This window comes from Octopus bimaculoides, chromosome 16, assembly GCF_046866305.1.
Source record: "Octopus bimaculoides isolate indiv1 chromosome 16, ASM4686630v1, whole genome shotgun sequence".
NCBI lineage: Eukaryota > Metazoa > Mollusca > Cephalopoda > Octopoda > Octopodidae > Octopus > Octopus bimaculoides.
The window spans coordinates 11,739,658-11,767,030 of record NC_142943.1 but is presented as its reverse complement, the minus strand read 5'-3'; the positions used below and the strand labels follow the sequence as shown (position 1 = coordinate 11,767,030).

At 36.4% G+C, this 27,373-nt stretch overlaps 1 protein-coding gene across 1 annotated transcript; it reads right to left on the bottom strand.

Moving 5' to 3' along the window:
* Positions 1-1,102: 1,102 nt before the first annotated feature.
* Positions 1,103-27,373, bottom strand: LOC106879423 (uncharacterized). Its single transcript, XM_089364135.1, has 17 exons — positions 27,087-27,373; positions 24,218-24,275; positions 23,232-23,257; positions 22,625-22,676; positions 21,038-21,069; positions 19,736-19,975; positions 19,309-19,342; positions 14,504-14,996; positions 12,330-12,364; positions 12,076-12,170; positions 10,881-11,030; positions 9,053-9,240; positions 8,476-8,571; positions 7,614-7,760; positions 5,880-6,080; positions 5,142-5,275; positions 1,103-3,979 (listed from the first exon to the last, which is right to left on the bottom strand). Exons 1-17 carry the CDS (start codon positions 27,219-27,221, stop codon positions 3,633-3,635), a joined length of 2,463 nt encoding a protein of 820 aa, XP_089220261.1. The 5' UTR covers positions 27,222-27,373; the 3' UTR covers positions 1,103-3,632.

The following is a 27,373-nucleotide window of genomic DNA, read 5'->3' as shown; positions in this document are numbered from 1 at the left end:
TAGCTGTTTCTAATGCAAAATTTTTCCAATGGCTCTTAGAATATCATTGTGGATCCCTAGTTTACTATTTTGGTGTGGAACCTCATTTGTTTTCTTTTACATTCCCTTTGCCAGGTCTCTCTCTACACAACTTATCTTTCATTGCCCTTACTACTCTGTCACTCCCTTTCCCGCTAATCACTGACACTAGTCCCTTCTCTTTCCCCTATTCTTTAAAATGCTCCATCTCATAATAGTGACTGCTCTGTTACATTATTATCACCTTCTCACAAATATAATCTGTTCCTTTCAACATACTTTACCTTCTTTATGACCTTGCCAAAAGAAATCATCCCATTTTCTCTCTCCCTCAGTCATCATCATCATCATCATCGTTTAACGTCCGCTTTCCATGCTAGCATGGGTTGTTAAGTTATAGGGGGCCCCATTAGGCCCTTTAGTCATGCAAGTTGCAAGCTGAGCTTTCGAGTGATGGTGCCAAGAAAAACGTATTCAGTACACTCCATAACAAAAGTGGTTGGCATTAGGAAGGGCATGCAGTCATAGAAACCATACCAGCATGGAGAGAGCCTGTTAAAGGATGATGATATTAAATTCAAAAAGGTTTTCAGTTCTCCCTTTACTTTATCTAAAAAAATTTTCAGATTTATGTTCTGTGCAATTTTGAAGAATCATAATTACACATGGTGACTAACTAGGGAGTAGAAAGCACCGAAAGCTTAAGAAATAGATTAGTCTCAACAAATTGAGAAAGATTGCTATGATATAAACTAGCATCTCATTACAGTAGGCTGTTTTGATGACATAACCAGGGAAGTTAGTATACCCCAACAAATCTGAAAGCTATATGTCAAAAGACCATTTGTCCCTGATATGTTCAATCCAACCGAACAGTTTTTTAAGGAAGGAGAGAAGATACAAAGGAGGAGCAGGCCCATCAACTCTACATGCACCAAATACAAACATCAATAAAGTCTTCTTACTGATGAAGACAGTGTCATAACAGCAGTGACAAGGATTCAGAGAGAGGAAAGGAAACAATTGAGATATAAAGCAAAATAAGAAGAGTACATGAAGCAGTGAGAAATAACAATCAAAATCCTTTGTGTTTTGTAGTGAATAAAATTTATTTTTTCCATATATTACATTCTATGTGGTCTCTTTTTTTACTTCTTTATTACATTCTTTGGTTGCTCTTTTTCCCCCTCTCCTACCACCTAGTAAATACAATGTCTGGGTTCTTCCCCCCCCCCCCATCTCCTCTTTCATTGTTAATATAGTCAAATATGTGAAGTAGGAGGAAATAATAGAAAGATAAGAACAAAATGCAGGAAATAAATAAAGACAGTAAAAGAGGAGAGGTGTGGAGATAGGAAGAAGGCAATGTGTGTGTGTATGTATGTGTATGTATATATATATATATATATATAGGCGTAGGAGTGGCTGTGTGGTAAGTAGCTTGCATACCAACCACATGGTCCCGGGTTCAGTCCCACTGCGTGGCATCTTGGGCAAGTGTCTTCTACTATAGCCTCGGGCCGACCAAAGCCTTGTGAGTGGATTTGGTAGATGGAAACTGAAAGAAACCCGTCGTATATATGTATATATATATATATATATATGTATGTATGTGTTTGTATGTCTGTGTTTGTCCCCCCAACATCGCTTGACAACTGATGCTGGTGTGTTTATGTCCCCGTAACTTAGCGGTTCGGCAAAAGAGACCGATAGAATAAGTACTGGGCTTACAAAGAATAAGTCCTGGGGTCGATTTGCATGGCCACAGTCAAAAGACTGAAACAAGTAAAAGAGTAAAAGAGTATATATACACATACATACCCAGATTCACACTAATAGCTTAGGAGTGAAATTTAGGATTTCTCAGTTTTCTGTGATAAACTTTTCTCAGCTTTCATTAATCTGTGTAATGTGATTATTTTTTTTTTTATTTCAGATTCTTCAGTTTTTTGGGTGAACCACACTAACTTTTGAATGAAGACAGCCCATCTAGACATTTTTTCTTTTTAAATGAAGGGTAATGATACATATTAAGCATGCATTGTGTATATATTTAACAGAAAACCATAATAACAATATAACATTTATTGACATAATGAATTATTTAGCCACATGGGAGCCAAGGAAGAAACGATCCAATTGTGGGACTGCCAAGACTATGACAGCTAGGGATTTAAGGAATATTGGCTAAATACATGAGAAACCTGCACAAACAAGCAAAGCCATTTTCACTGCCTCCAGACTTCCTCACGTACCAAAACCCACCAGAAATCACATCCTTGGGACCATGGCTTCTATGCGAATACCCCTGAAACTGCCTCCTTATGGGAGGTTGAGGCTTCAATGGGTCCAATGGTATGAAATTAAACTCAAGTTGTGTTCTATTCACTGATGAAACCAAAGCAACCCTTGATGAACCTGATGGTCGGGCAAATGGTTCGGTCCATTTTGGAGATGAGCATCACCAACAGGGTGGGGGAGTCATGTTGCAGGCTGGTATCATTGGGGACAGACTTGTTAGCAGCCTACAGCAATCTCCTGAAGGAGCTCTTGGATCCCTGGCTGGATGACATACTGCTATCACTTCTAAGGAATCTCGTATTTAGGCATGGCAATGCTCCCTCCCACTCTGCTAGGACCACCCAAACATTCCTAGGGTCTTACAACATACAAGGTGAGAGGTTGATGGTGTGACCACTAGCATCACCAGTTCTCAAACCCTATCGAAAATCTTCGATCCATCATTAAACAAGATGTTTATGCCAATTTACGTCAAAAGATCTTTTATGGGCAACCATCAAAACTGCAGAAGAGGCAGTCCAACCTGCTGTTATTAAGAAATTCCTTTCTATTATAAGCACAAGGCCTGAAATTTCAGGGTCGGGAGCTAGTCAATCGGATCGACCCCAGTGCACGACTGGAACTTGATTTATTGACTCCAAAACTACGAAAGGAAAGTTGACCTCGGTGGAATTTGAACTCAGAACGTATTAGCAGATAACATACCACGAAGCATTTCGCCTGGTGTGCTAACAATTCTGCCAGCTCACTGCTTTCTATGACTAATATGGTTTGTGAAGTTATCCATCAAAATGGCACTCATGTGGCTAAATAATTCATTATGTCAATGTTATAATATTATTATGGTTTTCTATTAAATACATACTCAGTGTATGCTTAATATGTATCATTACCCTTCATTTTCTGAAAACAAATGTTTATTTTCATTCAAAAGCTATTAGCGTGGTTCACCCAAAAACTGAAGAATCTGAAATAAAAACAGAAATTACGGTACACAGAATAACAGAAAACTGAGAAATCCTAAATTTCACTCCTAAGCTATTAGTGTGGTTCTGGGTGTATGTGTGCACACACAGTGTGTGTGTGTGTGTGTGTGTGTGTGTGTGTGTGCACATGTGTCAGTTAGAAAAATATGGAAGGACAGAAATATGATTGGATGTTCAGGAACCAAGCACTCAGAGACAATTGGAATGAAGGTTGCGGGGTGATATATGGCTGTAGGGCAGGGTTTTATTATCTGTCTCAGGTTCCATCTGCCCCTCCGAGTCAAACACCCTGCCAAAATTCCTACCCCTTGGTCCTCAGTTTGAGTTTCACATGGATCCCATCATGTTGTAAGTATTAAAGCGAGGCTGTTGCACACGTCCACCCATGTTGTTGCTGCCACCATGTGTATTCATCATCATCATCCCACCTTGTGGTTGAGAGCTGCCAAACATGTTATCAGGTCTCTGGTTCCGCCCCATCCCACCACTGCTGCTACTGGCAACAAATGCTCCAGTAGCATCGCGCCCTGTTGTGTTCATGGGGTTACCAAGGCACCGGTCATTGGGTCGGATCATATCACTGTTGTTCATGTCTCCGTGCATGTGGGACCAGTTGTCCACTTTCCTATCTACACTGCCAGCCCCCCAAGGAGGTCGCTGCTCAGGTCCACCACCTAAAAGGAAGAAGACACAAATTTAAAAAAAAAGAAAACATTCTTTATTAACAAACAAATATGATAGAAAAAGTTTTCAATAAATTCATTTTTTTTAACAGAACAAGAGATGTCTACAGGGCTGATGAATGTAGAGACAGAGATATAGGGAAGAATAGGGTTCTGAGGATGTAATGAGTTATATATATATATATATATATATTTATTTATTTATAAACATAATTAAGGGATCAGCAACAGTTCTTGTTTTGCCTTTGTGAGTTACAAGTATTGCTATCTGTTGGAGACTTATTGTAGTAGTAGAATTAGCACTTTAACTGCTATTTCTAAATTTCGGTATGTGGTGAAGCAACTGTTGCTGATCCCTTAATTATGTTTATAAATTCAAAAGAACTTTTAAATAAGTTCTTTACCGATAATACTTTTTTACATACCGAACTACTTGGTAAAAATTATTAATTATTAATTTAGTAATAAATTAATGATCCTTTACCCTATATCTGTGTATGTATATATATATATATATATATATATATATATATATATATATATATATATATACATACAGATGAGAGCTGGAGAAATTAATAGGGAAGGAGACAACTAAAGAAAGGAAGACAGCTTCAGATAATATAGATATATAAGTGCAAGCATGATTGTGTGGTAAGAAGCTTGCTTCCTAACCACATGGTTCTGTGTTCACTTCCACTGCATGGTACCTTGAGCATGTGTCTTCTACTATAGCCTCAGGCCAGCCAAAGCTTTGTCAGTGGATTTAGTAGACAGAAACTGAAAGAAGCCTGTTGTATGTATATAAGTATATATATATATATATATATATATATATATATATATATATACATATATATATATATATATATATATATATATATATATACATATATATATATGTATATGTGTTTGTTATTGTGTCTGTTTGTCCCCCCACCACCACTTGACAACAGGTGTTGGTGTGTGTGTGTCCATAATTTAGCAGTTCAGCAAAAGAGACTGACAGAGTAAGTAACAGGTTTGAAAAATAAGTACTGGGGTCAATTCATTTGATTAAAAATTCAAGGCAGTGCCCCAGCATGGCCACAGTCTAGTGATCAAAACAAGTAAAAGATGAAAAAGATATCGTGAGAAAACAATGAAAATTTACCAGTTCTCACTCGACCCAATCTATTATGAGATGAAATAATTTGCCTGTCAATATCTCGTCCTCGGTCAGGACCCATAAATCTTCTATCAAGTTCTCCACTTGGTCCCATATCTCTTCTGAACTCGTTGGGCATCCTGGAAATAAAGAAAAATCAGACACAATGGTAAGTAGGAAATTACTGTATCACAGAAGTGTTTAGAAACATGTTGAACAAGAGGCGCTTTGTTATTATGTATGCAACATAGTGTGCAGAGAGAGAGAGAGAGAGATGGCACTCCGTCGCTTACGATGTCAAGGGTTCCAGTTGATCCGATCAACAGAACAGCCTGCTCGTGAAATTAACGTGCAAGTGGCTGAGCACTCCACAGACACGTGTCCCCTTAACGTAGTTCTCGGGGATATTCAGCGTGACACAAAGTGTGACAAGGCTGGCCCTTTGAATTACAGGCACAACAGAAACAGGAAGTAAGAGTGAGAGAAAGTTGTGGTGAAAGAGTACAGCAGGGTTCGCCACCATCCCCTGCCGGAGCCTCGTAGAGCTTTAGGTGTTTTCGCTCAATAAACACTCACAACGCCCGGTCTGGGAATCGAAACCGCGATCTTATGACCGCGAGTCCGCTGCGCTAACCACTGGGCCATTGCGCCTCCACAACATAGTGTGTAAATCAACACCAACCTGCATGTATAGCTAAAAGCAGCAGTAAAAAAAATTCAGATTTCAATGAAAAGCAAAATTACCGACTGAGATGATCATCTGTTAGAAACTGGTCATCCGATTGTCTTTCACCACTGCCTCGAAAATCTCGGAAAAGATCCATCTCCCTTCTCATCATTTCTCTTTCTTTATATTCATTGAAACGGCCTCCAGTTTCTCTGCCCTCCCCTCTTTCGAAATGGTCAATTTGTCTTCCATAATCTGGTTCCTCAAGTTGTCCAAAGCTGAGAGAGAGAGACAAAAAATAAAAAACAAATGGATGAAATAATATATATATATAGCTTAAGGCAATGCTCCAGCATGGTCATAGTCAAATGACTGAAACAAGTAAAAGAATACACACAGACACACAGACACACACAAGCATCATCGTCATCATTATTACTCTTATTACTATTATTTAACATCTATTTTCCATGCTGGTATGGGACACATGGTTTGACAGGATCCAGCGAGCTGCAAGGCCATGTCAAGCTACAATACCAGAATTGGCATGGTTTCCATAGCTGGATGCCCTTCCTAATGCCAACCACCCTGCAGAGTGCACTGGGTGCATTTTTCATGCCACTGGCACTAGTGAGGAAAGCCATGTAAACTTGTAGGACTGAAAAAGAACGAAGAAAAAAAGAGAAAGCTCCCACTACTAAGAAGGAAGTGTTTGAGAGAGGAAGAAGAGTTGGGTAGCTTCATGCCATGTGTTGAAAGGCTGAGCTCATTTTGGGACTCTTTTGAATATAGTTCCAATAACTGTTGTTGCTGTAATAGCTGCTTCTGCAACTGCTGTTGCTGCTCTTCTTGCTTTTGCAACTGTACTATGGAAGCTAACAGGACTTCCGTTATTTAACTCGTTGTATCACGAACAAATTGCGAAATAACCTTGTTGCCAGATGTTGTAACGTAATTTGCTATGTACAATAAATAAGACAACCACACAACAGTAACAAACTAATAATCAATATTCCTTCTGAACTGACCAACCGACTTCACTGCAAACTAACCTGAACTTCACTCGGACCAGTCTATCTCTCGCAAGGGGGGGGGGCATTGTAGCTCTCACCACAACAGTATAAGACCCTAAGGAGTCCCCAGAGCATTTAAGAGAATCAATTTCCTATTCATCCTTAATCTTTATGGCACATGAGCATCTTCCACATACAAACACTACTTTTGCTGTTAATCTTCCTGTGATCCCACTGCACTTCATGAGTTTCCACAGTTAGTAAAGGGTACACTATAAGGATTTCCTACTGTTGTCAACTTGGATAGCTGCTCCCTCAGTAGGGTTCAAACTAGGAAGACTCCCTTTCTCACATGTATTCTCCACATTTAACAGCCTTTCCTAGTAACACTTCCAAACCACTTTCTTTACAAAGTCACTAAGTGCAAGCATACCATTTACCCATCTATACCCATTTATCACCCACAGCATCTCAATTTTCTTTGATATACTGTCTAGCAATTTTGAACACCTCTCATCTCTGATCCTCATGTGAGACATTAGAAAACCTTTCTTTCTACTTCTGCTCTTGCTAGATAGACTTGTCACCTACCTTCCTTGTCAATCACCTCCATTTCCACTATTTCTAAACCTGTCTTTTCTCTTTATATGACCCTGTCTACTTCACTAATCCATCATCATGTCTCCCTTGGTCTGACAAGCTTTGTTCCAGTCACATATCACATCTGCTGCCCTCGTTAAATTATATACATAATAGAATTAGGTAATAATGACATTGTCTCCATCACCCATAACTTACCAAGATTCATTCTGGAATGGAGGTTCAAATCTAGGAAGGTTCCTGGAATTCATCATCCTGCGTCTTTTGGGTTCATCCCAGAGCTCTCCCTTACGTGGGTTCTTTCGATCTGGAGGTCTCGGCACAGAATGTGTCATTTCTTGCAGCCTATTTTAAACAACAAACAACACCACTGGGTCATTGTCTTGCTTCCTTCATTATGAGATCAAAAAGATCAGCATTACAATATTTTTTCATACATTTGTTATTTCATACATATGAATCTCATTTGAGGTTACTTTCCACAATAAGGAAAAGTCCTACATCCTAATCACCAATCTAACAAACAAAACAAACATGAAATTATCCAAACGGAAATCAAAAAACATTATCAGATTAAGTAAGTGATATCAAAGATTATCAAAAAAAAACCAAAAAAAAAAACATTAAGTTGATAGAGTAGTAGTAATAGTAATAGTAGGAGTGGCTGTGTGGTAAGTAGCTTGCTTCTCGACCACATGGTTCGGGGTTCAGTCCCACTGCGTGGCACCTTGGGCAAGTGGCTTCTACTATAGCCTCGGGCCGACCACAGCCTTGTGAGTGGATTTGGTAAACGGAAACTGAAAGAAGCCCGTAGTATATATGTATATGTATGTGTGTCTGTCAACCGAACATCGCTTGACAACCGATGCTGGTGTGTTTATGTCCCCGTAACTTAGCGGTTCGGCTAAAGACACCGATAGAATAAGTACTAGGCTTACAAAGAATAAGTCCTGGGGTCGATTAGCTCGACTAAAGGCGGTGCTCCAGCATGGCCACAGTCAAATGACTGAAACAAGTAAAGAGTAAAGAGTATAGTAAGATATCACAATATGTCTCTCACCGCAACATTTCAGCACAGCGCATCTCTACACTCCGTCTTTCCATTTTGAGAATTTCTTTTTCCATTCTGTATTGTAGTAGCTTCTCCTTCTCCAGCCTGAGAAGTATGAAAGAATATAAAGATAGCATCAAGAATTTAAACAAAAAACAAAACGAATATGAAAGTCTACACACACCAACCCTTGTGAGTGGATTTGGTAGACGGAAACGGAAAGAAGCCCGTCGTATATATATATATATATATATATATATATATATATATATATATATATATATGTATATATATATATATATATATATGTATGTGTTTGTGTGTCTGTGTTTGTCCCCCCCCCAACATCTCTTGACAACCGATGCTGGCGTGTTTACGTCCCTGTAACTTAGCGGTTCGGCAAAAGAGACCAATAGAATAAGTACTAGGCTTCCAAAGAATAAGTCCTGGGTTCGATTTGCTCGACTAAAGGCAGTGCTCCAGCATGGCCACAGCCAAATGACTGAAACAAGTAAAAGAGTAAAAGAGTATACAAGGATGGAATCCAATATTAAACAATTACGATTTCAGTGGAATTTCAACAAACCTTAACTGCTCCCGCATAATGTCCAATCTTATGGCCTCCTCTTTCTGTTTTTTTTCCACATCCTTCTGAAGCTTTAAAGCTAATGCCAGATTTTGTGACCGACGTTTCTCCTGTGCTTTGGGGCCCTTTTTTCTCCAGCGTGAATTCTTCTGTCGTTTCTCCTGAAGTTTGTTGGAAATTTTCATTTTCTTTTGAAAAAAAATGAAAAATGAAATGAGAATAACTTCCAAGTACCGAAAATAAAACAACATAAAAATGTACAAAAGAAAACATAAAACAATTGATCCTTCAGAACATTATCTTACAAAGGCATGAAATATGTTAAGTCTAGAATCAAAGATCACAATGGATCGAACATCCCACAGATTAATATAGCATAATATTGCTTTCAAATTTTGGCACAAGGCCAGCTATTTCATGGAAGGGGCTAAGTCAATTCAATCAACGCCCAGTGCTCAACTTTTACTTATCAACCCTGCGAGAAAGAATGGCAAAGTTGACCCCAGCATTTTGCCTGGTGTGCTAACGATTTTGCCAGCTCATTACCCTTGATTAATATAACAATATTTTAACATAACAATATAAAATACCCATAGATTATAGCTATTCGGTATAATACTGAATGCCACTCCCATAATATCATATCTCTTGATATAGAACAAAAAAATTCTTCCTTGGGGCTGTCAGTCATTCTTTTGTCTAAATTCATTTTCCATGCTAGAGTAAGACTTGCATTCTCCTCCTCCTATTAATCATTCAAGAAGCAAAACAAATTTTATCGATGAAGCAAACCAGACAAAGCATGGAAAGTTGACTTATTTGTAGTGTTTCAGGTGAAAGATCAGAAGCTCCTTCATACACACAAATAAATATCAGCACTATTTTCTAGCTGGAACCATTCCAACTTCTGCACAACATGCACAGCAGAACCAGAAGGAATTCAAGAAAGGCAATAATTTTAAGTAATATTAAGATAAATACTTATAAACACACATTTTTTTAATGTGCCATCACACAACATCCTTTATTAGCAGTTTACCATCAGGCAACAATTTACTGTACCTCTGTCAATGCCTGTCCAAAGGTCTTCCCAATACCATCAGGTTCAAACTTACATCTAGCAATTATAATTCCATAGCAATCATACACAATAAACTATTCTCCTTGATGGTAACTCAACCTATACTCATAATGAATATGAATAGCTAACAGAATTAATCAACTAGAAAATACCGGAAACTAATGAGATTCAATATTTTCAAAAGAAGAATAGTGTGATTTTTCTGACTTTTAAACTCTAACTTTGAGATTGCTTATTTACAATCTTTACTTCTATACTACATTCCAATCAGTTTGAGCTTTGACTATCCTAAAAAAAATTTTCTTGAATGTGCATATCTACCTACATCCACTTCTTTAAATAGCTAGCCACATATATATCTCAAACTCCTGCAACAACCGACAATACACACACACATACTTTAATAGTTAACCATCTATATAACTATAGTTACTTAACACAACTTCACTCAAAAGTTGATGTAGATCTATTTCAAGAAGTGACCTTCTGCATTCCAATAGTAACATTTCCATATTCTGTCTCTCATATCCACACAGAACCTTCTCTTTGTCTCTACACCACCTGTTCCTATTTCACGATGGAAATATATTTACTTCTTTCACTTTTGTCCCTACAGCTTAAACTTACACTCCCCACAATTTAATCTATTAAGAGGAGAAGAGGAACAAACAAAGCTGATCGCATATTCTTAATTCAATAGCTGACCATTTGGTTTATAAACAAAACAATGAATTCAACATGTCTCACCCTTTCAACTGTTAATTTCATATCATTCACATAAGATTTATTCAACCACATTATACATTGCAAAGCTTCGGCCTCAGTAGACATAGTTATAAAAGCATGACATCGAGTACCAGATTTCCGTGATCGTGTAATCATTTGGCAATCCGCCACCTAAGAGAGAATAAAGAATCAAAATTTTATGCATGAAAAATTCAGTATGTACTCAGCTTCACAGTCAACACCAACAGTATCATCCCCAATAGTAGTAGTAGTAGGCATCCATCGGTCTCAAGAGGCTGTGGATCTGTGCCTAAAGAAATTGTGTCAGCAACTGATGGTAGTGCAGCGTCTGTTGTGGCTGTACAGACCCACACAGGAGTCGCAGTCATGCATACAGCAACTGCATTTGAAGGAGCTCTCTGCTGGTGCTGCTGATTTTTCATTCCATTGAGTGCGTCTTTCATTGATGGCAAACACCTGTTTTTCATCCACTCTCTTCATTCCCTTTTGCAGTGTCGTCCAGATCAAGCAACTTCATATCTCTCTTACAGACATCTTTGAAATGAAGATGAGGTCCTCTTTGTGCTATTGTGCTGGTAACCAATTCCCCATACAGGTCTTTTGGGATCCTTTCGTCTGGCATGTGATGAACTTGACCGAATCAGCTCAAACAACACTGTTGGAGCAAGATGTGTATATGCTGGGTATCTTGGCTCGGTTGAGGACTTTGGCGTTGGTGATGTGGTCAGTCCACTTGATGTCCAAGATGCCTCTTTAATTGCGAAGGTGAAAGACGTTGAGACACCGCTCCTGTCTAGTATAGAGGCTCCACGTCTCACTGCCATAAAGTAGTGTACTAAGGACGCACATCTTACAATTTGGGTGTTTGCAGCCAGATTTTTGTTTTCCCAGACTCTGCATGTCTAAGAAAGCTCTATGTACAAGCTGAGATGTAGTGATTTGACAGGAAATTTCCAATTAATAAACTTACACATGGTTAGATTTGCTGAGAGACTTACAAGCCAGACACAGTTGAAGGCTTGACTGATGTCAAAGTACAACAATGTTAAAAGCAAAACCCCACTGGTAAGAGACATATGAATGTACACTTGAAATTCTGGCAAAGTGGATATGGAAACAATTGTGAAGATCATAACAATCATTATTAATGAATGACATTTATTGAAGGATGAAAAACAGATTTCATTCAACATACCTTGCCATATTTGCTAAAAATTGCGATTAGGAATTTATCAGAGATATTTGCAGAAAAACCACTGACCCACAAATTCCGATTGGCTTGGTTGTTTCCTATTAATATAAGAATGCATCAATAAAAAACAAAAAGATGATGAGGAAATGCAACCCAGTAAGGTCAGGATTTCAAGTAATTCAAAGAAAAGCAAGAAGCTTAGAAAGTAAGAAAAGAGAATTTGAGAAAAAATGCAAAAGACAAAAAAAAAAAATTACCTTTTTTGGGAGCTTTGGGCTTAGAAACCAAAGAACTGTAACAATAAAATAATCATTTAGAAATAGCATCATGAATTTTAAAGGACTGTAATGGATTATAATTTCAACATTGATGCAAGTGAAAACTGGCAAACCTACACCATACAATTTTACATTAATGTGCTTGATCTAAATAAATATGCTGAAATATACATATTGAAATAAATAAATAGAATATATATCTGTGTGAGTGTGTGTGCATGTGTGTGTGTATATATATATATATATATATATATATATATATATATATATACACACACACACACACACATATATATATACATATACATATATATATATATATATATATATATATATATATATATATATATCAGGGATGTGCCACCTGGGTAGGCAAGGTAGATAGTGCCTACCCTGAATAAAATAAATCGATAGTAATATTTTCCTTTTATGGCAAAATATGCACCTAATTCAATAAGATTATGAAGGATACTCTGATTACTATGCATAAAATACAAAATTTTTTTTTTGTAGATTAGGTAGGCATAATTTGCCTCTGCCTTTCAATCTCAGTATTTAAGTTACACATAGAACTGCTGTAGTACATTCCTACAACAATGTTTTCTTTATGCTCTATAAAAGCATAAGTAAATCTGCCTACAACTCAGTCGAATGCCTATGTTTCACATTTTTTTTATGTGTCTTACTACATAAACGTCACCAACTGCCTACCCTGAGTAATTACTGATGACACATGCCTGATATATATATAATATATACACAGACACACATACACCTACATACAGATACAGACACTAAAACCTATCTGCATTCACATATCTATTAGTTAAAAGACAGAATCTAAGTACATTAGAATGATGTAGCCGTCTTCTTAGTTACTGAATGCTCCACACAACATAGAAAATAAGTTTCTTATCAATACTATCAAATTAATATTGCATGTAGTGGAAATATGATGAAGAAAGAAGCTTACCTGTTGTAAAGATGTGTTTTTGTAGTAGTCATTTATTATCCCCTTTCAGGAATAAATGAATATAAAAAAGCCACTAATTTCAAATGAAGATATTGGTTAAGACAATAAATGGATTACCTAAACTAGCTAACAACTGACTCTACACATCAGCACTTACAAAGAAAAATGTACAGAAACACAGGAACTATAGTCTTTATGAAACTAAAAAGAGGTCAGCATAGTATGTGGAATTCCCTAAACATTAACTGCTAATTTAGCAGGAACATGGCTGGAATACAAACACAATTAACTTAGTCTTCTGGTTTTCCAAACATCTTCCAATTTGTATCTTATCAGAAAAATTATTAATTATCTAATATCCACTGAGTCATGTCTATATTCTTGGGAACTCAGGATCCCTCCTCCTCTGCTTCAAGTGTTTGTTGCCATCTTCATCCAAACAGGCATTTTTGTTTCTCGACATTGGTTAATCTGTTCTTGTAGTTAACATATCACTAATTCGGCAATCACATCTAACTTTGAGCATGCGTAATAACATTTCAACTGAGATTCCTGATTTCCAGCCAAGCCCCAAACAATTTGCTGGCCCCTTTTTATTCCATGAACTATAGTTTACAATAACCATGTAAAATACGATGAATATTTACTAATATAAGTAGCGCAACATTAACTACCAACTATTCATATTGAGATTACCACATGTCTCCACCCCAAACACTACATTAATCTGTTAAGAGACTGTAGCCTATAAACCTGGAGGAAATATAGGCTTTAACAAGAAACTAACGGAAAGATATCTTGACATGTTTAGGTCAATTATGGCCCAGGCTATGTTGTACTTACTTGTACTACCACAGTACAATCATTAAAGTATATTTTTATGCTTTCTGAAGACTAGGGAGATGTCTACCATATTGTTAGTAGTTTGGAATTCAACGCAACACACAAACCAGATATATGCACACACACACACACACATTCTGTTTTAAAATAACTCACGATTAGCAACAAGAGGACATTTGAAGAGAGGTTAGCTTAAGGTTCAAGAAAATCTGTCCCCTTTGGCAGTTGTAGACCTCACTTTCAGCAAAGGTGTCAACATCTGTTACCAAGAAGTAAGATAATTTAACTAATGACATCTTTGAATCAAAGCAGTGGGAAAGATGACATGAAAACCAACCTCTTCGACTTTACATCTTTATCATCTTTCTTTTCATCAGCCTTCTTCTCAGTTTGCCCTCCTTCTGTTTTACCTTTAGCCCTTTCTTCAACTTTGCTTCCATCTGTTTTCTTCGCTTCAGTTTTGCCACTCACTTTGTCCTTTGATGCATTGTCCGTTTTCGCTTTATTATTTGTCTTTGATGACACAATATCAGCATCTAAATCATTCTGCGTATCATCAACATGCAGAATCAATGATTCGTTTTCTTCACTCTTTCGAGCGATCGATGTGTCCATGTTGATTGTGTCTTCTAATGTTAATGGAGCTAAGCAAGGAACACTGGTGGGGGTTGGAGGTAAACTGTCTGAGAAAGATGCAAAGACCACTTCATCTTTAAGTTCATTAGAATTTAGTGGTAGAGTGGCAATTCTCACACGGGCTGATGAAGACTTTTCGCTATTTTCTTCTTTTATATTATTCTCTGTTGATGAAGACGACTGTTCTGGCGGTGCTACAGAAAGTTAATTTAGAATGAAATAGTTGACAGGAAATGAACATTTGTTAAATTTCACTCCACAACAGACTGTGCTGTGTTGAGAGTTTAAATAGAAAATATATAGAAAGAAATAAAGAAAACATTATTACTAATAAAAGCTTTTAGTCTAGTAATCCTACAGGATCAACAGGCTATAAGCTCTAAAGCTGAAATATGGATAATAATTATATTTCACATAGAAACTCTTGTGTCAAATTTTCACTCCATATGTCTTCAGTGGTATTGCTCTCAATACACATACAAAAGTTATTTGGACAGATCAAAGTATACCACTTGTACAATGGCAAGCAATTTGATCAGAGACATAATAAAATAACTGTGCTAAGGTTTGAAACTCATCACCAAGTCATCAGTTGTTCAGAAACCTAACTTCTCAATCAAACTTCATGTAAATTATATTACATTACTTTCCATTGAACCAGAAGGAATAGAGTATACTGTAGCATTAAATGGATGAGAGTTGAATGAGCCCCTGAACAGGATGTCAGTCAGTTGCCAGCCAGATTTGTAGATGTTGAGCTTTTCTCTACATCTAGATGAACTGAGGCCCATAAAAGTGTCCTGCTCAAATATAATGAAATACTCAAAGGACGAGCTGGTCTTCTAATGAATTCTCACTGAAGCTATTTTGCATCTCGACATAAGAATGCAAATACACAAACACACACATAATTGAGTGGCACATCTAATCAGTCACAAGCGTATGAACCACGTCTCTATATAATATTTTGATGCACCGATTTCTACTGAACTTTCTCTTTCGCAGTTGCACACTTTGTTACAAGGCACAGATGGAGTTGTTCTCCAGTGAAGCGCTGTTACAAGACACAACTAAGACCTAGCCTCATGCACAATACCTTAGGAGAACAGCCTAATTGCTGACAAATTCACACACAGTCACTGACTCCCCAGCTGTGGATCAAAGTAGTGGTTAACGGAGAGCAATGAATCAAGATTTCTTCCCTTTATTTCCAGTTTTCAACGTCCTTTGAGTAAACTGGAACAATTTTTTTTAAAACAAACATACATATATGTACAAAAGATATGTTTACACTTTGTAAGGTGCACCAGGTATTTGTGAACACAACTTAAGCAAGCCACAAATAGAAGATAACCTAAAGTAAAGTATGAGGCATAGGCCAGTTTTTAATTTTTTCTTTTCATTTCTCTTTCAAACCTAATGACAGCATCGACATGGCAGATTCCAATCTGACACAGGGAATGAAAAGACATGCCATTCTGGTGGCTCTAGCTGCCAACCACAGTGATTCAAACATTGCCAGCTTCTTGAATGTAGCCAGATCACTCACAGTCAGGACCAGTGAAGAGATAGAGGCTACTGTCTGGGATGCGTCTTCTGTGGCCGAGAGAAATAAGCATTCTCAATGGTCTCACATGGTCAGGATAGCCAATTTCGTCCAACTAGTCCAAGATATTGTCACTGACAACCACAGTATGTCAATGAGGTTCATTGCCAAGCAGCTCAATGTAAGTAAGTCTGGTCTCTCGTGTAGTCCAACATGATGAGGAAAGGGCAAGTCATGTGTGGCAAGACCCAGGAGAACCAAGTTATTCAGTCAAAGTGCTCGCAGAACAAACACAAGCACCCCAAGAAACTTGTTGTGTTCTGCGTCGTCTCCAGTGAAATAAACTTTGACCAAGAACAGAAGGTCAACAGAAGGAATAACAAGTATCCATGTGCAGCCTCTACAGACAAATCCATGGTGACGCACACCAAGTTCCCATCATCTCTCATGGTCTTGAGGATTGTGAACAAGAGCTATGTTATTCCACCTCGCTTCTTTTTGAAGGGACTCTCTGAGCCTATGTCACCATCCTCATCAAGCTGATGGACCCAGTGGTTAAGCCTTGAATGGGGTGGGTTGGCCAAGGGAAGACCGTGCATGTTTCTGCTACTTTCCACATGGCCTTCACAATACAAGAGTGGCTGGTTGATTTCCCCACAAAATGTGATATCCAAGCTCCACTGATATGAACCTCCAACACTGCTACTACATCTGGGATGTCATCAAGAGGGAGACCAGCCAGCAGCTCCACAACATCAAGGACTCATTGAAGGCCACCATCGCCGATGTGACAGGCAGCATTAATGAGAACCACCTGATTCTGGCATCCAGTCGCTTCCATGGCCGCATTGAAACCGTCATTGTGAATGAGGGTAGTTTTACTAAACAATCTGTTTCTTTAATAAATCTAGTCGAATATATGTGCCATTTTCCTAGTAATATATTTTGCCGCTTTAATATCTTTCTTTTCCCTCATATTTTACTTGGTTCTCAATTACCTGGCGCTTTCTAAACATGAATGCATACACACACATACACACAATGCATAAAATTTCATATATATATATATATAAACACAATCCCTGATACAATTTGTTACACAAGTGCATAAGCCACTGTCAGACATCTGAACAGAAACTACAGCATTGCATCTGCTGTCAAACAAGAAGCTTCCAATTATACTGGAACTGTGGACTGCAGCCCAAGTACACATTCTGGGATAGGCTACACCTTTCGTTAGTATTTGCTGAGGATCCTCTGCAGCATAAAAAGACAGTCATATCAGCTGATGATGCCATCCACATGAAATGTTGTCTCATCTGACCAAAATATCTGAACAACAAAGCAGAGACCACTGCACAAGTACATCAACATTTCCTGGCAGAATTGAGCCTTAGTTACTGTGATGTAACGTAATTAACTCATACTTCTGAAATGAAAATGTCTGCATATAACCTTCGTTTATATAATATTATTTTAAGTACATGTGATTGGTTATGATAATACAACTCAATAATTATTATACATGGTTCTTGTACAACTTATGACAAACCCTTTTTATTCAAAATTATTAGCATTGAGAAGTTTCAACATTTCTGAACTTATATAACACTAATTACATTTATTGACTATATTCAGAAATATCTATCAACTAACTGTTACCATAAAGGTATTTTTTTGTAGTCAAGATTTTATAATTAGAACCAAAACTAACTTTTGCTTCTCTTAGAACTATTTTTGTAGGTCTATTGCTATGAGTCAGTGATAAGCTTTAAAAATTACTTCATACTATTTTGTACATCATTTTATTTTTGAGAACATAAATGGAAGATATAATCTCACAATGTGTCAAGCCCGCAACCTAATTTTTGATTTTTAGTGCTAGTCATTTCACTTAGTTCAATAACACAGATGCGAATGACATAATTAACATCACATCTCTCTCCTTTACATATCTGGGATATTTTACTTAGACTAAAAGGTAATAAGTACCAAATAGGTAATATTTCAACACTTAATGGTTCTGATTCTTTACAGCAAATGATGCTTTCCTTTCACAAAATTGATACATTTGTCAAAAGCATTAGTTTTGCAGACATCTTACATCACTTAACGTGTAAATAAGTCACCTTTTACTCAAGAAAAAAAAACATATTTGAAATATAATACCTACACCCGTAAAAAAAATCTAACAATTTAGCTGATATGTATATATGTATATATATATATATATATACAAAATCAAGTATATAGTCAAATTCTACACATCTACAGTTATTTTTAAACTAAATATTAACCTAAGTAAAAGTTTGTATGTGATACTCCATCATATAGCATAACCAAAGAAAATGTAGCCATTCCTTTACCTAAAGCTATACATACACTCACATTAAATATATTGAAGTACAAGAGTCAGAATCTTTATGGGAACTCAGCCACTGTACTGCAAATATGCAATACTAATTATAATCATTTCAAGTTTTGTGGTAATAAAGGAATACCAAAGCCCTCTTACATGGTATATAACTTGAATAGTGGCTCCTAAAATTAATAATTTGTGGCTCGAGAAACACAAAATGAACTACAGACTCTTTGTAGTAAGCTACTAGCTCAGCAAAGTATAATTCTCTCTTCAAACTAAACTATACAAACTAATTGCCAACGCCAATGGTAGAGAGAAAGTAAACATTCTTCAGATAACACCAAATATCAGATTAGTAATTGACTACCATATACTGAACCAATATAATTCATTCTAAACCAGAACTTCATATAAAGTATGCTTAATACAAACCTTTGTGAGCAACATGGATATCACTGGCAAAATGATAGTTTGTGTCAATATTGTAGATTTGTGTTTTGTTATTTTCATTGAGACAATGAAACAACTAATATAAGGTCAATCTAAGTATACAATAAACAGGCTATTTTAGGAAATTTAAAGCAAGTGAATTACATACCTGTGGTATCCTTTAATGCATCATCAGATTGTTCCTGGAAAGTGAAGAAAAAAAATAACTGATATGACTAATAGCAACAAATGAAAGAAAACACATACAGTAGCAGTACATTTTTCATTTTTACTTTCATTCATATTATGTCAAATTGCTTATCTTTATATGTAATATAATTGTGAATCAAGATATGTGTATATGTGAATCAAGATGTTTTTATGTTTCAAGAATTTTAAGTGGAATTTATAATTGGTCAACTGTGATAGATATAGGAAACTGTTGAATTTCAAGTAAAATAATCTTCATATTAATGAAATCATACCATATCTAACACTAATTATCAATTATGAAATGAAAGTAATAACTTGCACTAAAACAAGTAGTGCAATATAGTTAGTAGAACAATGTAAAAGGTGTAGTAAATTTTAATTACCTGTAGAACAGTTCCAGTGTCTTTGTCCGTATCTAAAGAGATAGGTAGTTCCTCTTTAAACTGGTCTTTATCTAAGGTGTTATCTGTCAACATATCTGATGGTTTGGTGTCACTCGAAAGCAGTCGATCCTCTGTAAGGTCTTCCACAGAAGTTTTGTCAGAGAGCAAAGAGTAACCATTTGAATTGGAGGTGTTTAAGAAGACATCTGTTAATGCCACGTTAGACGTCTCCGATTCTTTCTGAAAATTAAAACAAAACAAGTTCCCGTTACCCCTCAACATTGAACCATCCGATATTTATCCTTTGCTCACTGTAATATCCATTAGTATCTTATTCTTATTGAATGCTTAAATTATTGCTGTATTCCATTTTTACAGAAGTAAAGAGACAGACAGTTATAGGACATGACACACACAAAAATTTATAAATGTAACACATGGGTAATCACAAGCTTAAAATGGCGTATAGTAGACATGTATGTATATATTGAGTGTGTGTGTGTGTGTTGCTTTGCTATGGACAGCAGAAAAGCCACCTACCCCCTCTCTCCTTAAAGCTACGCATTCCTTACACCCACCTTTCTGTGTGTGTGTGTGTGTGTGTGTATGTTGTATCTATGTATTTACGAAAGTACATATGCAGTGTCGTGTGCATATGACAGCTTTATTAATGTTATCACCCTATTTCTACCTTCACTGATATAAGTCACCCTCTCGCTGTTACTACCTCAGACTTACACTTTTGCAACCTTCTCATATAATTTGGCCAACACCCCTGGTGGGCACATTATAGATTTTTATTGAAATCTAATTGGCCTATTATTGAACTGGATGTTAGTGTCACATGTATGCAAAGTTTCATGAATATTGGTTTGGCGGTTTAGGCACTAAGTTGCTAACAGATAGACAGACAGAAATTGCCATATATATATATATATATATATATATATATATATATATATATACACACACAAACAAACGTGTGTGAATACATTACTGTTACCATGCCTTCATATCACAAGATAATTGTAAACAATTATCGCAGACTACTATACTAATCATAAAGTTGGAGACTAATGTATTACCAACAATAACATGACCACAGTGTCCAAGAAACAGTAGATTTCTATACTAAGACAGGGAAAATGAATGAGTATTTTAATCACAAATAATCAGCCATGGACTCCATCTCAAAACAAAAAGTGGCAAACACCACCAAAAAAATAGTATACTAAACAGTGACAATTGGAAAATATGTAGAAGAAAGAAATTATCTACAAAAATATGACAGAATTCACCAACCTCATCCATGTTGTCTGTAGTATGCTCATTTTCTAGAAATAAAAATAATTTAACATCAATTTAGTAATTTCAATATTATTTATCATTCAGTTACACACACACACACACACAAGCTTATGTTACACGCATCTGAACAGAGACACAAAAACAGTCACACACAGCTGTACACGGCATAACATTGAGTTAATCACACATTACATAATACTGTTACACACATCTAACCAGTTTAAAATTCGGTTTCACACACCTGAATATGAGAACTAGTTATATCAACTAGTTATAAGAACATGAAACAAGTTGCTGTTTTATATCCAATTATCACATTAACAATGGCAGAAAGGGTTTTAATGCACTTTTTGCTCATAAAATATATTACTGTCAAATGGGAATGGGACTTGTCAGCTCACTAGACAGAGACAACACAGTTTGCTAAGAACAACACATCTAATTTATTTACAGTCTAAAATATAATTATCATGACTTATACATCTCCCAGTGTTAGCACCAACATTATTGCAAAAATCATCATTTAACATCCATCTTTGATGCTGGCATAGGTTGAACTGTTTGACAGGATCCAACAGAGCCAGAGAATTGTGTCAAGCTTCTATGTCAGCGCTGGCATGGTTTGGATGCCCTTCTAAATACCAACCACTGTACTCATTGTACTGGGTGCTTTTTCCATAAGACAAGCACTAGGGAGGTCACCAAGTAATTTGCAAAACAAAGGAAAAAAACCCAGCACTGAATGGGATTGTAGTAGAGTTGGAAGTTATGCCAGGTGTTCAGAGGCCAGAGTATGATAGAGAGACAGGCTCAGGTGTCTTCTTATAGAGAAAATAAATGGCTACACCGACATTATGTAAAGGTGGGTGGGAGTAAGTGGAAAGAAGACAGTGATGGTAGTGACAAAGAGTCAGAGAGTACTCTCAAGACAAAACAAGGTGAGTATAGGAGAGAATATGGACAGCAGGTGAGGACAGATGGGTGGGTATGTTAATCAGAATGAGAAATGAGAGTAATAACAGATGGTTAGAGAAGGGGGTAGAGATGGATGTAGTGAAGGAACAATGCTGGAGGTGTGGTTGATGGTCAATATGTGTATCAGAAGAAAAGGAATGGCTCAAGAAGGAAAAGGTGACAAGTGGCAGTGCAAGGAAGGGTGGAAAGCATAGTATAATAAACCTGTAGACAGATCAAAAAATAGGGAGATTATGAGAGACAGACATGGGAGAGAGAGAGAGAGAGATGTTCAGTAACAGATATTAATGTCAGAAGTACTAGGGATGGCTATAGAGAATGGGAGATAAAGGTGCAGGGAGACCATCAACAGCAGACACAAGATGGTATAAGAATGAGAGCAGATGCAAGAAGGTGTTAAAGACAAGTTATGGCAGTCTTAAGATGTGGTTCAGAGAAAGGGAAGAAAAGCAATAAGTAGAGGCACAAAGACAGGTGATTGGTCAACAATAAAATTCGAAACACAGATGACATAACTTAATATACATGCATACATTCTTAGCATACATATAAACACATATACAAAATCTATATCTCTATCGTTAATTATATAATTCTGATACTTACTAATATCTTCAGTAGATTGATTTTCTTCCAGATTTTTCTCTTCAGAGTGAGTCTAGAATTGTCAAAATATCAAGTTAAGGCTGTTAAAAAGTCTAGTGAAAGTGACACATTTTATAAAAAATTTGTTATAGGTAATTACAATGAGATGTACATGTGTTTGTGTGCATGTGAGAGAGAGAGAGAGAGGGAGAGTAAGTTGAAGAAGCAAGAAATTGAAAGTATTGAGAAAAATGCTGACAGAAAACATGTGTGTGTGCAATCCTATTCAAAATTGGATTAACACAATTGCCTTTTATCTTTTACTGGCTGCAGCCATTCAGCTGCAGCCATGCTGGGGTACCACTTTGAAGATCCTCATTGAACAAATCCTGTACCCCACCCCCTGTACTCATCCTTTTAAAACTGGTACAAATTCTCTCAGTATTTTGGCCAAGCTGCAAACAAACCAACACTGGCTATTAAGTGGTGTGGATTTGGAATGGGGCAAAATTCTTCAGTGGAATTTTATATAATTTAGTGGAATTCTTGAGCAAGATTAAGTTGAGATAATCACAAGAAAAGAGAAATTATTAAAATTAAAAAAAAAAAAACAAAAAAAAAAACTCACGTCAATTTTCACCAAGGCAGCTACATCTGAAAAACAATAAGAACATTTAATTAAGAGGAATGAAAATGAACATCAAATTAGATTTCTAATTATGAATTAACCTATACATAATAGAATCATGTCATTTTCTTCAATAATTAAAGTTTAAGCAAATCCAGTGCTAGCATACATGCATGGAGAGATGGATAAACAAACAGACAGGTGGGTAGGTGGATGAGTGAGTGAATGGCTGGATGGATTGAGCTAAATATATATATATAATATACGTATATACACCTTTTACTTGTGTCATTCACTGGACTGAAGCTATGTTTAGGCACTACAATGAAGGGTTTAGTTGAACAAATCTATCTCAGTGCTTATTTTTTAAAGTTTGGGACTTATTCAATTGGTGTCTTTTGCTCAAACCATTAAATTTCAAAGAGGCAAAGGAACCAGCACTGATTGTCAGGTGGTGACAGGGAACAAACAAGCACACACACACACACACACACATATATATATATAGGTGCAGGCATGGCTGTGTGGTTAAGAAACTTGCTTCTCAGCTACATGGTTTCGGGTTCAGTTCCACTGCGTGGCACCTTAGGCAAGTGTCTTCCGCTATAGCCCCAGGCCAACCGAAGCTTTGTGTTTGAATTTGGTAGGCGGAAGTTACTGACACGTATGTATATGTGTGTATAGGTGCTTGTGCCTCTCCGAGAGAGAAAGAGAGGGAGGGATATATATATATAATATATATATATATATATATATATATATGTATATATATATGATGGACTTCCACACAGTTTTTGTCAACCAAACTCATTGGACAGTCTGGGGTTCTAGTAGAGGACACTTGCCAAAGGTGAATCTGAAACCACATGGTTGCAAAGCAAGCTTCTTTATCACACAACTATGCACACATACACACACACAAGTACTGATCTAAAACCAAAAGAAACAAAACACCCATAACTAAAATAAATGAGATAGAACTGCACCTGATTTCTCTTCACTTCCTTTGGTATTTTTACGACTTTCTTCTTCACATTTCAGAGCCTGTGGAAAAGAGATAACAAAAGCACTGATGAGATCCTTGAATCTTCATTAGCACAACATCTATAACATTTGTTGGTACAGAAACCATTAGATATTTAAAGTAACACAGACATGCTATCAATCTATTACCATCTGGTTTGCAATGCTGGCACAAATTGTATTTGTTTGCTATATAACAAACCAACCATCTTAGTTTTATCAAACGGGAATTATAGCAATAATAAGTGTGTGATAGATTCTCTTTCATAGGACTAATTTGAATAGTGGGAGCCATTTTCTTCCAATCCTAGTTCTACCTTTTACTTTAACCATATTTCTGTCAAAAGACATTGCTTTTGTTTCAATTTATTTTGAAAGCAGCAAAGAACTTAACCCTTTCATTACTGTATTCATTGAGATGCTCTGTGTTTCTTTCAATTAATTTTAAATAAAACAAGGAATTTAATAAAATAACTTAATTATCATTAAGCTAGTGTTAGGAACATAAATTGAGACCATGGTTTGGTGGAAGATTTTAATTCAAAACTTATAATTTGGTCTAAAAACTGATTAAAGTTTATTAGGGCCACAAGGATTTAAATAAACATTTAAAAAAAAATAATGCTTTTAATTTACAACGAAGCTTGTAAAAAGTAATGGAAACTACAAAAGTATCGGCACTGTCTTGGTATTAGCTGTCAGAAGTGAAAGTAGAACTGACAAGGAACGTTACTGCTGGTTTGAGTTGATTCTTTGGCTACTGACTAGCCGGAGCTATCTATCTGTCTGTCTGTCTATCTCACTATCTCTCTCTATATATATATATATCTATCTACCTATCTATCTATCACTCGTTCACCTCTGTGTCCGTAGAATTTATCAAATTAGAAAACGCAAATTTAATATAAAAATATATTTTCTGAAATTGAAAATTATTTAAAATATAAAAATATAATTTTCAACAAAGAGAATTTATCAAAATAGAAAACAAATGAAGTTTGAAGTTTAAAAATAATAGGATCGACCACTCACGTCTAGCTAGCGCGGACTGCATCCTTTAGGCAACTTCCGTCAAAATACTTTATTAAATTAATTTACAAATTTTGTGACCTAGAAACTAAGTTGCCTCGTAAGTTCACAAGTGCACATCTAAATAAAGAAATGCAATTTTTTTTTTATAATGCTAGAATTATATTTACAGATTAATAAATTCAAAAATTGGGCGAAGGTAAAGAATACGTACACCCGGTGTCTAGGGTCAATTTAGGGTTAGGGTTGCTCCGAAAACGGGTGGTGTGCATATTCTTTACCTCCGCCCAAAAAATGATTAACAGTAAGTTTTTATATAAGTTAAGCTGGCTGAATCGTTAACACATCGGACAAAATACTTAGGAGCATTTCCGACGGCCCTTTACATTTTGAGTTCAAATGCCGCCGATAAAATAAAATATCTGTCATGTACTGAGATCAAAATAATAGACTACACCCCAAATTTCAGGCCTCGTGTATATAGTAGAAATGATGGTAAATTTTCAGATTAACACCCGCACGATTTTCACAAGGGTGTTAGGGTTAGGCTTTTAGGGTTAGCGACGGAATTCCTTAACCCTAACACCCCAGTGAAAATCGTGCGGGTGTTAATCTGAAAATTTACCGAAATGATTATTATAATTAGGAATTTTGGTTTCGTAAATAAAAACAGGAAAGAAACAATTTTCAGACATTCGAGTCCGAAGTCGAAAGAAGTGTTTATATATATATATACAAGTATACAAATGTCATTAAGGAGACGAAATGACAATGTTTAAAACTGATATAGTATTGTTTTTCTCTTGCTTTAATTGGTATGTTGCATAGAGAGACGTTTTGGTAAGTTTTCAGATTAACACCCGCAAGATCTTCATTAGGGTGCTAGGGCTAGGGTTTTAGGGTTAAGGTTACGGTTAGGGACGGAATTCCCTAACCCAAACCATAACCGTAACCCTAAACCCTGACACTGACCCTAAAACCCTAGTGAAGATCGTGCGGGTGTTAATCTGAAAAATTACCGAAGTTTTTACTGTATGCCAAAAATATCAAAACCAAAATAAAATAAAAGCTAATAGCATGACAGTGCCAAAAATTATTTTAATCGACAAAAGTACGTTGATGGTAGAGAGCAAAAACTTTTGTTTGGTTTTAAATTGTGAATTCCAAATGTTTTAGAATATGGAATATAATATGAGGGGCAAAAAATTTTTTTTTTTTTTATCTATCCATGGTTGTGAAGACACGTGGGGGAAGTGGGGCAAGTTTAAAAAATTATAGCTATTTAATTTTCTTTTTATAAAACGCTTCCCCCCCCCCATCATTTTGAAATGCGTGGAGTAAAAAAAAATCCGTAAATCCCGACCAAAACAGAGAAAATCAAACTCATGTGGGTGAGCTTGTTTCGAAACTCCGCCATTACGAATCAGTCCTTCGCCTTCCGTTTACAACTGAGTCCCTGATACTATATTCCATTAGATTCCCGTAAACAGTGGAATAATGTTGGAGACCAGGGGGTAGATATATAACGAAGGATTACTTAGTAACAAATAATTAATCATGCTTTTATAAAATATAAACAAAAGTCATTTATAAACCGTTTGGGTTTAAAATGGCTACAAATGACTTTCGCCACAATGAAACCTTAATTTTCTTTCAATATACGTATAATATTTTGATCTGTTAGGCGTTTTTGTACGAGTTTTGAAGGTTCAGGAAACCCCCAACATTGTTATAATTATAACACTATGTTATTATATATATATATTACATATAAACACCGTCGCTCATTAAGATTTCTCCTACCTTTTCTAAACGTTCCAACAACACGGCCTTTACTCCAGTCTTGTCCAGACCTCGTTTCTCCAGTTCACTGCGAAGATCCACAACCCTGAGATCCGTTAGTTTGCCACTAGAGATCTCACCACTTGCACTCGCCATGGTATGATGTATTATGGTGTGAGCAAATATCGAGAGTCGTTATCCACTGATTTCCCGTCGAAGCAAAAACTTAAGGACGCAATTGAAGTTTTATTTATCTTTACAAGAGTTACCTCCCTTTTATGCGTGGTGACGTTAAAGCTGCTTCGTTT

Excerpts from the sequence above, each read along its gene's own strand:
- LOC106879423 (XM_089364135.1), bottom strand. The coding sequence starts at position 27,221 with ATGGCGAGTGCAAGTGGTGAGATCTCTAGTGGCAAACTAACGGATCTC. Across the intron at positions 14,997-19,308 it reads TGCATTAAAGGATACCACAG|CACCGCCAGAACAGTCGTCT; the intron begins GTATGTAATTCA and ends AACTTTCTGTAG. Across the intron at positions 7,761-8,475 it reads CGCTGTGCTGAAATGTTGCG|GCTGCAAGAAATGACACATT; the intron begins GTGAGAGACATA and ends TGTTTAAAATAG.